The following is a 14990-nucleotide window of genomic DNA, read 5'->3' on the forward strand; positions in this document are numbered from 1 at the left end:
GATCGCATGTGACAAATCAGGCCGAGTGATGCTAAGATACATTAGCGAGCCTACCAGTTGTCTGTAAGGAATATGATCAGTCAGAGAAATCCCGTCATCGATCTTCATTTTGGAGCCCACTATTTCAGAAGTTTCGCAAATTTTGTCACCTGAGATTCCTGACTTGTCAATAATCTCACAAGCAAGTTTAGTTTGAGATAGAAAATAACCACGTTGGGAGTAAGCAACCTTAATTCCCAAGAAATATGTCAGAAACACTAAGTCTGACATTTCAAATTTCGAAGTCAAGACGGATTTAACATCCTTGACTCCTTTGCAATGTTGTGAAAAGCGTTGAGGCATAGCGAGGCGCTCCGCCAAAATCTGAGGTGAGGCGTAAGCCTCGAGGCGTAAAGCGTAAGCCTCAATTTAAAAAAAAAACTTAAAAAACTATACAAAAATATCTAAAATTATAAATAAATAAAAATTTCTTTATTGATAAAGCAACAACCAACAAAAAATAAAAAATCTCAAATAAATACTGAAAAAACATACTTGAACTTTGTCACTAAGTAATGAATGATCAAAACATACTTGAACTTTGCCATTGGGTTCTCCACCAAAGCATGGTAGTCCCTAACAAATGCAGGCATGTGTGTATGTGAGGTATACTTACATTGAGTATTGAATGGATTCAAAGGCAGTAGATGCTGGCAGAAAGCCATTCACATAAACTTTTTTGTTCTTGTTCTTCTTTTCTAAAATTCAGTCAAGGAAGCCAACTTGTTTTCAAGATCATCATGACTGTAAAGAGAGTACTTGCTAATTTACCATGAACTTTGTCAGTGTAGTGTAGTTTCTGTCAACTCGATAATATAACTGTTGTCATTGGATTCAACAAGAAGGCCCCAAAATTATGAGGAAAATGTTTCCTCTAATTTGTGAACCATGGGGGTGTATGGTGCACTTGAACTCATTCCACAGGCATTCAGATGTTAATAAAGTAACACTGCATCCAATGACATTTTGTTCAAACTACACTGCCAATTTAGCATGAACTCAAGTATGTTGCACTCAAATATCTCATCATGCCTGTCAAGAAAACAATAGTTTTTGCACCCCTCGAAAGGCAAAATATCATGTCATATGTAAAGGGTTCAGTCATGGATAATCTCTAACAAGCTGAATCAACTAATCTCTAACAAGCAGAACAGACAGACTTCAGACATAAACTACACAAGAATATGTGAAAGAATAAATTTCCTTTGAATGTAAACTTCGGAATTTATATATGAAAAAATAACACACTGCATCTCAGTTAGTAAAATAAAAATTGGGTCGCCCTTTACCCTTCTGAGTCGCATTCAACTTGATACTGAGTGAGGAAGCAGCCACCGAGGGCTTAAAATCTTTTTTTTTGAAAGGCAAGTTGGGGTTAGTCCGACCCCTAACAGTTATACAATCTAGAGGAATAAAGAGAAGGAGAAGAGATAATAAGAAGAAGAGAACCAGAGAAAAAACCAGAGATGAGAGAGCGTACATGTTTTGAGGCTCCACCACGAGAGAGCGAGTATGCTCTGAGAGCCAAGAGGGAGAGACTGTTGTGAGAAAAAAAAACAAAGAGAGAGAGAGAGAGAGGGGTGAGAAAAAAAAACCAAAATCAGAACATAAAGGGTCGGAGGTGCTTTATTTAAGCCATATTTTTTGGTCAAATGAGGGTTTTGATCCTCATTTGACCAAATGCTTCGAGGCGTGTACGCCTCATCATGAGGCACGCCTCGCCTCGAGGCGTGCGCCTCAAGGCCTATGAGGTGCACGCCTCGAGGCTTTTGCGCTTTACACATGCGCCTCAAGGCATAAAACCCTTCGCCTTAAGGCGAGGCGTGCTTTTTGCGCCTTGAGGCACGTTTTTAATAGCACTGCTCCTTTGACATCATCACCTGTTATTAACATATCATCAACATATAACAGTAATATCACAATACTTGCATTAGATTTTTTGATAAATAATGCAGTGTCTGTATAACAGGAAGAAATTTCATTTTTTAACATAACATTGTTAAATCTATCATACCAGGCTTTGGGCACCTATTTTAAACCATAGAGAGCTTTCCAAAGAGGGATAACTTTATCTTTAGGAATTTTCATACCTAGTGGGGCATCCAGTATAAACTTCTTCGTTAAGATCACCATTTAAAAAAGCATTTTTAACATCCATTTGAAAAATGTTCCATTTTTTAATAGACGCAATAGTAATGAGACATCTGACTGTAACCATCCGTGCTACAGAAGCAAATGTCTCTTCATAATCAATTCCATATTATTGACCATACCCTTTCGCGACTAAGCAAGCTTTATACCTTTTCAGAGATCCATCGCTCCTAGTCTTGACTTTAAACACCCAACGACAACCTATAGTTTTTTTTCCAAAAGGTAGAGTTTGGAATTCCCATGTGTTAGCTTTCCTAAGAGCTTTGAGTTCATTTTCCATAGCTTCTTGCCATTCTACGCATTTTTTGGCTTCCTCAAAAAAAATTTGTTCAAAATAAGAATGAATGGCACTAAGGCAAGTGTTATACTTGGGTGAAAAAGAGTTAAAAGAGACAAATCTGGTTGGAGGCTTTCTATTTCTTTCAGATCGTTTGGGATCATGTGAGGGAATAGAATCACTATATTGCTCAATTGCACTTCTAAAGGTATTTCTATCTCTACGAGAATAGGTTATTGGGTCGTTTGATGTTCTACCTTCTTGAGTATTGGGTGAAATGAAGTCATTAGTGTCAACTTCATTATCACTATCATGGTTTGATGATATTTCATCATCACTAGACATATCATCATTACTAGATAATAGGTCAAATAAGAAAACTAGATAATAGGTCAAATAAGAAAGAATAGTCAACATTTTCATGGTGAGAATCATTTTTTTTAAAACCACTCTCATTTTCCAAAAATGTTACATTTCTTGAAACATATAACTTATCATTTTTAAGGTCGTAACAGCGAAATCCTTTTTGAGTCTCGGGATATCCAAGAAAGACACAGGGAATAGCTTTAGGTGAAAGTTTGTCATTTTTATCGGTAAGAACAAAGCATTTGCAACCAAAAATTCGCAATATATTATAATCAGGTTCTCTTTTACATAGTTTTCAAAAGGAGAGATTTTACCCAAATTTCTAGATGGTAAACGATTGATAAGGTAGACAGATGCAAGAGTCGCTTCGGCCCAAAAATTCTTTGAAATATTTTGAGCTATGAGAAGAGTTCGAGTGGTTTCAATGATATGCCTATGTTTTCTTTCAGCCAACCCATTTTGTTGAGGTGTTTTAGGACATGAACTTTGATGAACAATATCACTATCTTCAAGATACTTCTTGAATTCACTTGAGAGGTACTTCTGGAATCAGTTCTAAATATCTTTAAGTCGCTATTAAATTGATTTTTAATCATGACATGGAATGATTTAAAACATGGAAAAACTTCATGCTTATGTCTAAGAAAATATATCCAAGAATACCTAAAAAAATCATCCACAAAAATCACATAGTAGGCAAACCCTCCTTTTGAAAAAACAGCTGTCGGTCCCAAACATCTGAATGAACAATTTTGAAAGGTTTAGAAGTAAATATGGATCTTTGTTCAAAAGGGATACTTCTCATTTTTCCAAGAATACAGTCATTACACGAGAATGTATTTTTACAAAAAAAAATAGCAAAATGTAAATAAGATAACTTGGTGATATTGAGATGACCAAGTCTTTTGTGCCGAACATTTATATCTTTATGTTGGACAACATTACAAAAGGAAATTTTGGAAACTTGAGGAGAGTCCATATAATATAAGTCGCCCTTCCTGGTGCCTTCCCCAATCAACTTTCCGAACCGGCGATCCTGTATTAAACATTTATCAGAGGAAAATTTTATATCACATCCATGGTCCGAGAGTTGAGAAACAGAGAAAAGGTTCAAGTTTAACTTTGGTATAAATCTAATTTTGGGAATGAAAAAGTTTTGAGTTTCAAAATTCCCAACACCTTTGATTTCAAGAGAAGTACCATCTGCAGTAGAAACAAAAGATGTGAAAATATTTTTTGAATATTCGGAAAGAGAATACATGTTTGGGGACATATGAAAAGATGCACCTGAATCCAAAAGCCAAAAATTTTTACCTGGAGGAGAGAAAGAAGATATGATGGCTCCCGAGATAGCTCCCTTGAGAAGGGGTTGAAGTGCCTCCACAATTTGGTTTAGTGAAAGGGATCCATTTGAATAAGTCTCCTCCTTTTGCGACTGAGAGGTGGTGGCCATGGCCAACAACTTCTTTCACTTGGGACAAACGGGTTTGATATGCCCTAATTCTTTACAAAAATGGCAAACAATCTTGCTATAATCCTTTTTCCACCTTGTCCATCTCCTTGATTTTGATTCTTAAAATGAGGGGGACGATAGACTCTTAACTTGTTTTCGGGCCTAGACACCGCATTGACCCCATCATTTTCTTCGGAAGTAGATAGAACGACAAGTACATTTGACCCTTGCTTACTTATACCCATACGGGTTTCTTCCCCACTTAATTTCGTGAGCACATCCTCAAGAGAAGGGGGAGTGAAAGAAGACAAAAGAGAAGACCTTATTTGCTCAAATTCGGGCCTTAGCCCATTCAAAAAATTGAAGAATCGATCTTCCAATTGTTTGTGACGAAGTTCAATCGCCTATCCCCTCCATTTTGGTTCGAGCATAGCAAGCTCGTCCCAAATGGAAGAAAGTTCGGCGAAATATTCCCTAATAGTCATTTCGCCTTGAAGAAGAGTTAAAGCCTTCTTTTGAAAGTAATATTTATGAGACAAGCGCCTTGAGGTATACATTTTCTCAAGATACTCTCATGCTTGAGAAACCTTTTTGAATTTGATAATATTTGTGTTGATTTTTGTCTCAACGAAAGAGAAAATCCAAGACAATATTTTGAAATTCTTCATTTCTCATTCATCATGCTTCTTAGAATAGTCTTCAAGGGCTTTGGTTCTTTCCTCCCCTTCAAGGATCTTAATTTCACCTTTCTCCGTCAAGGTGATTTTGGGTTCCGGTTCCGAGATTGTGCCTTACACATAACCCCAAAGACCTTTCCCTTTTATGTGAGCCTCCATGTTTCCGACCCAAACGTGATAGTTGGAGCAATTGAGTTTAAATTCACGAGAGAAATGAAACTCTTTTTCACCCATTAGAGAGAAAAGATGGAAGAAGAAATACGTACCACAATAAGACTTATAAGACTTACTTATTGAAGAGCCCTTCTAAAATATTGAACGAAGAGAAGCTCACACTCCAACCTCGAAGAAGCCAAAGGCATGTTTTTTCGAGGCACCCAAAAAACGAAAAATCACACGATCTCCAATCTTTAACCAAGCTCTGATACCATGTAAAAATGTCTTCAAAGAGACAATACGCATACAAGCACTAATTCCTCACAAGAGAAGTGCACAAAAAGCACTCAAAGAACACTTGAACAAATATGCATAAGAGCATAAAGCAATACAAACATGCACAAAGGCATGAAATGCCACAATATATTAGAAAAGAGGAAAAGCTTGAACAAAATACAAGGGGAAGTCCCCTATTTATACACCACAAGAGGAGCCACCTAGGGGGCTCCCAAGGAGTCGTTGGGAGCCCCCAACGGTCACATTTGTGACCGTTGGAGGCTCCCCAACGACTCTTTGGGGAGCCTTCCTAGGTGGCACAAACCATGAAAAAGAAAAAAAAAAGAAAAAGAATAAATAAAAGAATAAAAAGAAATACAATCATATTCCAAATGAAATATGCGTAAAATAGAAAATTATAGAAATACCCTTTTTGGGTAATAAAGAGAAAAAAGATATATATATATATAGAGAGAGAGAGAGAGATATGTATACATATATACATGGTATATATGTATATGTATCTCTCTATATATATACGTACATATGACGAAATTAACTATTACATTTTAACACAAACTTGTCATTTTTTCTTGACCATATATATATAAACTGTATTTTTTTAGATGTATATCTACTCTTTTTCTTCAAATATATATATATATATATATATATATATATATATATATATATATATATATATATTCCCTTTTTTCAGATACATATATGTATGTATGTATGTGTATATGTATGTATAGATTCTATCAAGTCTTATAGAAAGATATACTATTGTAAATTTTGCCTTTTTTAAATCTTTTTTATTTGGGGTTCCGACTAGGCCGACTAGTCCTTCCTTGACCCCGACTAGAGCTTTTAGATGTCTGCTGACTAGCGCTTTTGACTACATAGTTTGAAAAGTATACGTTTCATAAAGCTTTAACTAGAATGAAGCACAATCATACATTGTTAGGATGGAGTCAAAGCATGGTTTCTGATGCATGTCATGTACAGGGAAATCTGAATATGGTTAACAAAAAGTGTATGACTTGACAGCCTAAGTAAAGTATAAAGGGAAGCTGACAAGAATAGTAGCCAAAAAAAAGCTTGATAGAAGAACTGTTTATATATTATATGCATGGTTCACACAAGCAACAGTTAATATTAGACACATACTTGAAGTTTCCATAGATTTAAGAACAGCTGCAAGTGTATATCAGGAGATGAATTTAGCTATACTTTGCAAGAACACATTACGAACAAAATAATTATGCCTATCTTAGCTAGATGGTGCCAAAATTTTGTTTGGAAGAAAAAAGAAAAAATATTCAAGACATTTAGCAACAAAGTTTGGGTAAATGCAAGCTTCATGCAATATAGGTGCTTATAAAATGCTCCAAAATGGCAGGATGCGGCCCTGTGTTAAAGTATATATAGAGAGAGAACTGACCGTCCCCTTAGGAGCGGACTCAGCTAGCTACCCGGGGTATCGAAAATACATGGCATAATAAACCCCCGGATTAGTCTCAGTTGTTTCTACGTTTTGCGCCTGTGCGTACCCACAGAACAACTAATATCGAAACAAAGTTATTTTGTTCACATTATTGGTTGAATTGTATATCATGTATGAATTAAATGCATATGCTAGATTTGTTCACATTACTTGGTGAATTGTGTATCATGTATTAATTAAATGCATATGCTAGATTTGTTCACATGTTGAATTGCATATCATGTATGAATTAAATGCATATGCTAGAATTGTTTTATATTGTCATACTTATGCACCTACCAATTTTTCATGAAACTGACTTATCTTATGGGTACAGGTAATGATTAAGATTACGCGACAGGCAATGGCGCGATTGCAAGATGGCTTCAAGATCCCACTATTTTCTGTTGGCATTCCGTGTCCTGAATACATCTATTGGGTTTTGAATTTTGTATAAGAGTTTTCTCAAGAAATCTCACTTTGTATAAACTTGATATTATCTTTTAATACATATGGTTTCTAAATGTTGTTACGAAGATACAAATCTTTTGTAAAATGGAGGTTTTACGCTAATGCGCCCAAGGTTCTCAACTTGTCTTTTCTCAAAAAATCATTTCCGTTGATTCAATAAAACAAAAACTCTGAAAAATAAAGAATTTTCTAGTCTTTTTCAAGTCATTCTAAAAGTTTACAAGTTCAAAATTTTGAGGCGTTATATTTTTGCCCAGAATTCAAAAATGATGAAAAAATAATAGCTACCTTAGAACTTTCTCAAGAAGACAAAGATACTAACAACTTCAGTTACAAAACATGTATTTGTCTCAACTCGTAGAAGCTCTACAACTGCTCCTCAAAGGCTCATCCTCCTTAACCAGTGTTGTGGTCTCTTCATCACCTCTCGGTGAGATCTCTTGGCTCCTAGATTTCGATGCTTCATTTCATATGACCCCTAATAAAACTATACTCTTCGACTATAGTATTAATTCAAGTAGATAATGTTTTTACTATGAATAGATCCTCTCTTAAAATTAAAGGAATTGAAAATTTTATAAATTCTTCAAAATTTTTTATTCCAAAAGTTATAATTGTGTCAAAACTTAATTTAAACCTTCTTCAGTTTCGCAAATTATTGACAATGGTTGTAGTATCTCCTTCACTTCTGACCGATGTTTTATACAAAATCTCCAGTCCGGCAAGCAAATTTGGGAAGGTCATAGAGAAGGAGACCTCTACTGCATGGACCAGTTCATTATTACCAAAGATACTTTTTGTTTAAATATACAAAAATTGGATATGTTTTTGTGGCATCACAGACTAGGTCATCCTAGCATCTCAAAATTATCCAATATATCTCATTTGAGAAAATTTTGTAATAAAAAAATCTAATGTACGGACTGTATTCTTAGGAAAATAAAAGCAATTTCTTATCAAGAGAGAACTTTTTTTGCTTCTAAACCACTTGAATTAATACATTCAGATGTTTGGGGTCATGCTCCTGTTGCCTCTAAATGAGGATTTACTTATTATGTAATTTTTTTAGATGATTATTCTCAATTCACGTGGATTTATTTTCTTAGGCACAAATATGAAGTTTTTGAAACTTTCAAAACTTTTCATAACCATATTAGAAATTTGTCTAAAACCAATATTTCTATATTTCATTCTTATTCAAAGGATTCACATGTCAAATGACTTTAAAAATTATTTGAAAAATCATGGCATCTTTCATCAACGATCTTGTGTAAACACGCCTCAATAAAATGGTTTGGCCAAAAGGAAACACAAATATATAATAGAAACCACTATAACATTGTTTATTTCAAAACATGTTCCAAAACATTTTTGGGTTGAAGTTGTGCTTACTTCGGTATACCTTAAAAATAGACTTCCTTTATCCAAACTTCAAAATATTTCTCCTGATGAGAAACTTCATAAAACTACCCCGACTATTTTAGACTCAGAACTTTTGGATGTAAATGTTTTATTCTTACTAATAAAAATGACAAACTTTCTCCAAGAGTCATTCTTTGTATCTTTCTTGGTTATGGGGAAAGTAAAAAAGGATTTAGATATGATTTTAAGCATGATAAACTTTATATATCAAGGAATGTTACCTTTATAGAAAAAGAAAGTTTCTTTGATTTAAATGTGCCTATTAAAGAAAAAAATGACTACTCCTTTTTGGAATTATCTCCTAAATATAATGATGAAGTGTTAAACAACAATGATGTTGTTAATGATGAACCTCGATATGACATCTAGTGTGGTGAGGCCCATGATATTAATGATGGACCTTTAGTTGTCCAATACAGAAGAATAACTGATGATAGACATCCCACTTCCGTAGAACAATATTCTAGCATAGAAAATCCCAAACAAAACACTCTTAGGAAATCAGAAAGAATACATAGGCCTCCAAATAGGTTTGTATCCTATGAAAACTTTACTCCTCAATATGGAGTTTGTCTAGCCAAAAATTTCACTTACTTTGAACCCTCATACAAATAGGTCAAGAATTATCCTGAATAGATGAATGCTATGAATGATGAAATAGTAGCCTTAGAGAAGTCCAAAACTTGAGATATAAAATATCTTCCTCATGGAAAGAAGACAATAGGTTGTAGATGGGTGTTTAAAATTAAAACCAAAAGTGATGGAATTTTAAAGATACATAAGGTTAGATTAGTAGCCAAGGGTTACTCTCATGAGTATAACATAGATTATGATAAAACTTTTGCTCCAATAGCTAAAATGATTTCTATTAGAACCCTTATAGTTGTAGTTGTCATTAAATGTTGGCCTCTTTATCAAATGGATGTCAAGAATGACTTCCTCAATGACGAATTGAAGGAAGAAGTTTATATGGAACCACCACCTAGATATGAGGTTCATGTTGGAAAGGTGCTTCATTTAAAGAAAGTCATGTATGGTTTGAAACAGGCGCCTAAAGTCTGGTAATGATCGTTTTAGTTCTATTATGGTTAAACTTGGTTTTACTTCCTGTTATACTAACATTGCTATGTTTATTAAGAGATCTAATGCAGGTATTGTTATCCTCCTCCTCTATGTTGACGACATGATCATCATTTGTGAAGACAAACAGGGAGTTAGTTTTATTAAAAATGTTTTGAAACAAAGCTTTGAAATGACTGATTTAGGCTTTCTTAGATATTTTTTAAGGATTGAGGTTGCATATTCTGCTAATGGCTATTTTGTAACTCAATCCAAATTTGCTTCTGACATCATAGACAGGTCCGACATTACAGATGAGAAAAGGGTGAACACTCATGAAGTAATAAATGCAAAAATGAAGATAGATGATGGCACACCGTTGAATAATCATACTCCTTATCGCCAAATGATTGAGGCTCTCACATACTTGACCATTATCAGACCTAATATCTCACATGCAATCCATAATGTCAGTCAATTCCAACATTCCCCTACCATTGTGCACATGAGTGTCGTTATGCATATCATTAGATATTTACAAAATTCTGTTTCTAAAGGGATTGTTTTGTCTTCTTCCTCCCCACTCGAATTAATTACTTATATTAACTCTGATTGGGGAGGACATCCTAATGATAAACACTTAAGCACAGGTTTTTGTGTGTTTGTAGGTGACTCATTGGTGTCTTGAAAATACAAGCAGCAGAAAGTGTCGTTGCCTTCCACAGAAGTTGAGTATCGTGCCATGGCCACCACAACATCTGAAATCGTGTGGTTGAGAAGATTATTGGAAGACATGGAGGTGCATATGCTCTCACCCTCAAGGTTATATTGTGACAATAAAAGTATCATCTATATAGCCGGCAATCACACATTTCATGAGCGTACCAAACATACTAAAATGAACTGCCACTATGTGTGTAAAGAATATATAAAGAATACCATCATCCTGCCTTATGTAGCATTAGAATTTCAGTTGGTCGGCTTCTTTATGAAAGTTTTTCCTTCTCCCTAGTTTCATTTTTTGCTTGACAAACTTTCGGTGATTACACCGCTAAGTTTCAGGGGAAGTGTTAAAGTATATATATATATATATATATATATATATATATATATATATATATATATATATATATATATATATATATATATATATATATGTATGTATTTTTTTATATAATAAGTGAAACCCATTACGAGTATTTGGTCATTATATATTATGTAATTAGTGGTGTTCCTCGAGGGCACTTTAGGGTTTTTCTTTTTAATATATTTTATTCTTTTCCTCAAGGGCCTTATAATGCCCTTGGAATAGAGCTGTTGGGAGTGCTCTCAACAGCTATATTTCTAGCTGTTGGGAGCACTTTCCAATGGCTCTTCTTTGCTTCCTTTTGTGTATAACTAGGGGGTGTAACCCTATGTTAAGCTTGTTCACAAGCATTCTCTTAATAATATTCTTATATTTATTACTTGTGTTTTAGCTCCTAAGTGGCTTGTGTGGTTGTGCTCTTGTATTGACCCATAAGTGGTCTTGATTGTGTAAATTCTTGTGTTCTTGTATGCCCATAAGAGACACCCACTTGTACTTTTTTTGTATTTTCATTACACCCTGTAGAGACACCAACAAATTGGTCATGACAAGGCATAGCACGAAATGAGAGCAATTAAATCAGAGCCTTCAGACATTTTTCATGACAGGTCCTGTGAGCCAAACAACAAGCATCCCTTTACAACATTCAGCAAACTTATAAGAGCTCATTATCTATTATCTTATACGAAAGCCAGCTAAAGACATTTAGGAGTGAAATCATCTAAACCTCACTCACTTCTCTAGCATGTACAGTAGCCGTTTGCTATCAGGGTCGAAATCCTGTATTGCTTTGAAAAAGGTCCCATCTGATACTTCTCTGGCAGAAAAAGAAAGCTTAACAGGAAGTCCACATTCCATATCAGAGGTTACGGCTTGTGCTTCCTCTGAAAATGATGGATAAGCTGTACCGGTAGCTGAACAGACATCAAACATCAAAGCAAGGGTAAGAACACCCAGGCAGAGAAATGAGCACCCCGCATTCAATTCACAGAACTTTTAAATACCTTGCACAGAAGGAATTTCAATATTTATAATATTTGCAGGCCAGCCTGAAAAATTTGATCTAAATTCCCTATCTTCACAATGGCTTTTATGTTCACCTCTTCCTTTGCCCTCGAAAAAATGTTTCCAATAAGTGTTGTCTGCTCTACAATACTTTGAAAAGGGCATTAACCATAGGGAAGAACCAAATGAATTGAACATCAGACGAACTGTTCCCTGACACCTTGTTCAAGAAAATAGTCAAGCACCTGTTAGCACCCTTTTACTAAAATTGCAACATGTTCAAAATAAATGGACATTTAGGAAATATATGGTCAAGCATGAAACAACAAAAAGAATCATCAGTATCCACATTCACAGAGTTATATTGATCTCATAGAGCACATGAAGCTAATAATCTGTGTTCTCAAATGCTTACTGCAAACCAAAAAAACTATGATTAATTATTAGCAAGAATGATTAATTATTAGCTGCTAATAATCTCTATCTAGGTCATATAACAAAGATGCCTTAAAATCATTAGCAAGAATGTTTGAGAATCATGATTAATTATTAATGTCATAAAACATAATAATCATCAGCAACCAAGAGTCGATATGCATTAGAGACAGCATTCCCTAGGTCATAAAAAGGAAAGATGCCTTGTGTTTGAGAATCAGAATTCATTATCGAAGTCATAAAAGATATGGTGCTCCCTTTTCTTGGTTGGATCTTTTCTAATTAACAAGCACTGCCTAGACATGAGTGTCAGCATTAATGTCTAAACACACATGCACACACAACATACACACATATTTGATGACACAAGGTTAGGTATTGGAGCAACATTACCTATTGATAAATCTCTAACTTTAGGTCTTTTTCAAATTCAAATAGATCTTGAAATACTAAGGCGGGATATTACTATGTATCTAGTCAGGCATACTTCAAAGTTGATCCTCCCTAGGTACATCTCTTTAACTTGATTATGAATCTATTCTGAAGAATCCACGAGTACAGACTATGCTAAAGATTCAAAACAGACTTTGTTTCTTCTTTTTTCGTTAGTGTGTATATATACCTTGAGAATATATTCTAGAACAAACGTTTGAAAACCTTAATCATACATAGCAATGCTATACATAGCAATGCTTCTTTGTGGTTCATTTGATTGGGAAGACTGCCATTTCAATTTTAATTAGAAGATTCGTAAGGAACTATCTTTTTGTGCCAACATGAATTGTCTTTTGACTGATAGTGTTGTGGATTGGGATGCCGAGGATTGGAACCTTTACAAACTCTACAATATATTTTTCTAACTTTTTCATCCATTTCATTGTTGTAAAAGGTGATGTCCATCACCTGCTTTCATATTAATAAATTTACTTTTCTTTAAAAGAAAAAACTTGAATTGTGTTACCTATTAATAAATACTTAACACCCAACCAATAGCAAACATCATAATATTAAGTGTAGAGGATGTTGATGAGGCATACAAAAAAAACTGCTAAATTACTCACCTCAGCAATGGGTAGCCCAAATGTAAACCCTGAAAGAGTTGCTTTGACAGTCTCACTAGCACCAAGAAGAGGGGGCCCTAAACAGCAAACAAAATAGTAATCTAAATTCTTGTTCTACATTTAGAAACTACAGTACCAAAACCAGATAATTCACACATAGGACAAGAGTGAGCGCACCAACAGCAAAGTATGCATGTATATGATCGTCTAGCCATTGAATATACATTTTTGGAGCAATTTCTAATTTCAACCACTCCAAGAAGTAACGGAAAACATTATTTCCCATTGAATGTGCAAACACCAATGACGGCCCCCCACGAAGCTTAAGTGCAGTCTCAAAAGTTAATCTGCAAATAAATAAATTGCAATATATCAAATAAAAGGATTTTCTAAGCTAATATCATATATACTTATAAAATATGAGTTAATTGATCACATAAATGAAAGTAGATCAGCTAATATCATCGATGTTTTATTATGAACTATCAACAGGAGACTAACTATCAACAGTAAAATATATTGACATGCCAAATAAATATCTGAAGAAAAAATGATATATGGAAACTTGATACATGAGAGAAAAAGAAGAGGGTTTGGGTCAACCTCAAGAACCATATCAAATTTAAACAGCTCATGATAGAAGCTACAGTCACATGAATACAGATGTGGGATCGGGAAACAATGCAAATGTCCTTGGTATGATACAATAATTTTCAAATTTAGGACACAGAGATACGGCCTTACACACACATAGGTGTATGTAGGGTATGTGAAACAACAATCCTACATCATTATAATTAGCAACATCAAATCATGAAACTAAGTTGAAACTGAAGTGTAATGTAATTGATGTCAAATTTTGAAGGAAAAAGAACTCAAGTGAATATGAAATAGGTAAATAAGATCATAAAAAAAATAGATAAAATTAATGACACAATGTTGACCTATGTTGTCAGTATCGTACGATACAATATATCGTAGCATCAGAAGGGGAACTGATACGATTTGAGGCATAGATCATATTCGATACAATTATCGTACCGATACGATATATATCGCACGATACACCCTGTATCGTACAAGTTGAGCACTATTTTTTTTTACTTTTTTGGCACCGGAAAAGTGACGACCAGACACTTATGGAGGCCATTTTTTACCCCCAAGGGTCATTTTGACACCGTTTTTGCATGTTCACCCTCTCCAAACCCCTTTTCTAAGCTTACCCACCCTATTTTGAGAATAAATCCACCCTAAAAGTTGGGGCTGTTACTAGATTTGAGCCCTTAAAGTGTGATTTGACTCAAATCTCACTCATTTCATCATCCTACTCAACTCTTTTTTGGCTTCTAACCTTCAAAACTGAACCCCAAAGATCCGCTTTTACCCTAAAACCCCTCATATCCTTTCTACACATTTATTTTTTGGCTTCTAACCCTCAAAACCGAGTCATAGTGGTGTGATATACCTTAAATCTACTAATTTTCATCCTACACACATTTTTTGTAACTTCTATCGAACCCTAGGGGCTTGATTTGTGTGACATTGAATTTGGAAGAGGGTTTCAAA

General features: G+C 34.7%; 1 protein-coding gene across 1 annotated transcript in view; it reads right to left on the reverse strand.

Annotated features, from left to right (window-relative positions):
- The window catches only part of LOC149819268 (phospholipid--sterol O-acyltransferase-like), a 70754-nt gene that overhangs the window by 36558 nt on the left and 19206 nt on the right, over positions 1–14990 (reverse strand). Inside the window, exons 4-7 of the mRNA XM_089985309.1 lie at positions 13602–13771; positions 13425–13501; positions 11928–12141; positions 11660–11837 (exon numbers count right to left, since the gene is read on the reverse strand). Coding sequence (XP_089841435.1) covers positions 11660–11837; positions 11928–12141; positions 13425–13501; positions 13602–13771 — 639 coding nt within the window. The remainder of the gene's footprint in view (positions 1–11659; positions 11838–11927; positions 12142–13424; positions 13502–13601; positions 13772–14990) is intronic.

This window comes from Nuphar pumila, chromosome 13 (genome assembly GCF_984573655.1).
Source record: "Nuphar pumila chromosome 13, dmNupPumi1.hap1.1, whole genome shotgun sequence".
NCBI lineage: Eukaryota > Viridiplantae > Streptophyta > Magnoliopsida > Nymphaeales > Nymphaeaceae > Nuphar > Nuphar pumila.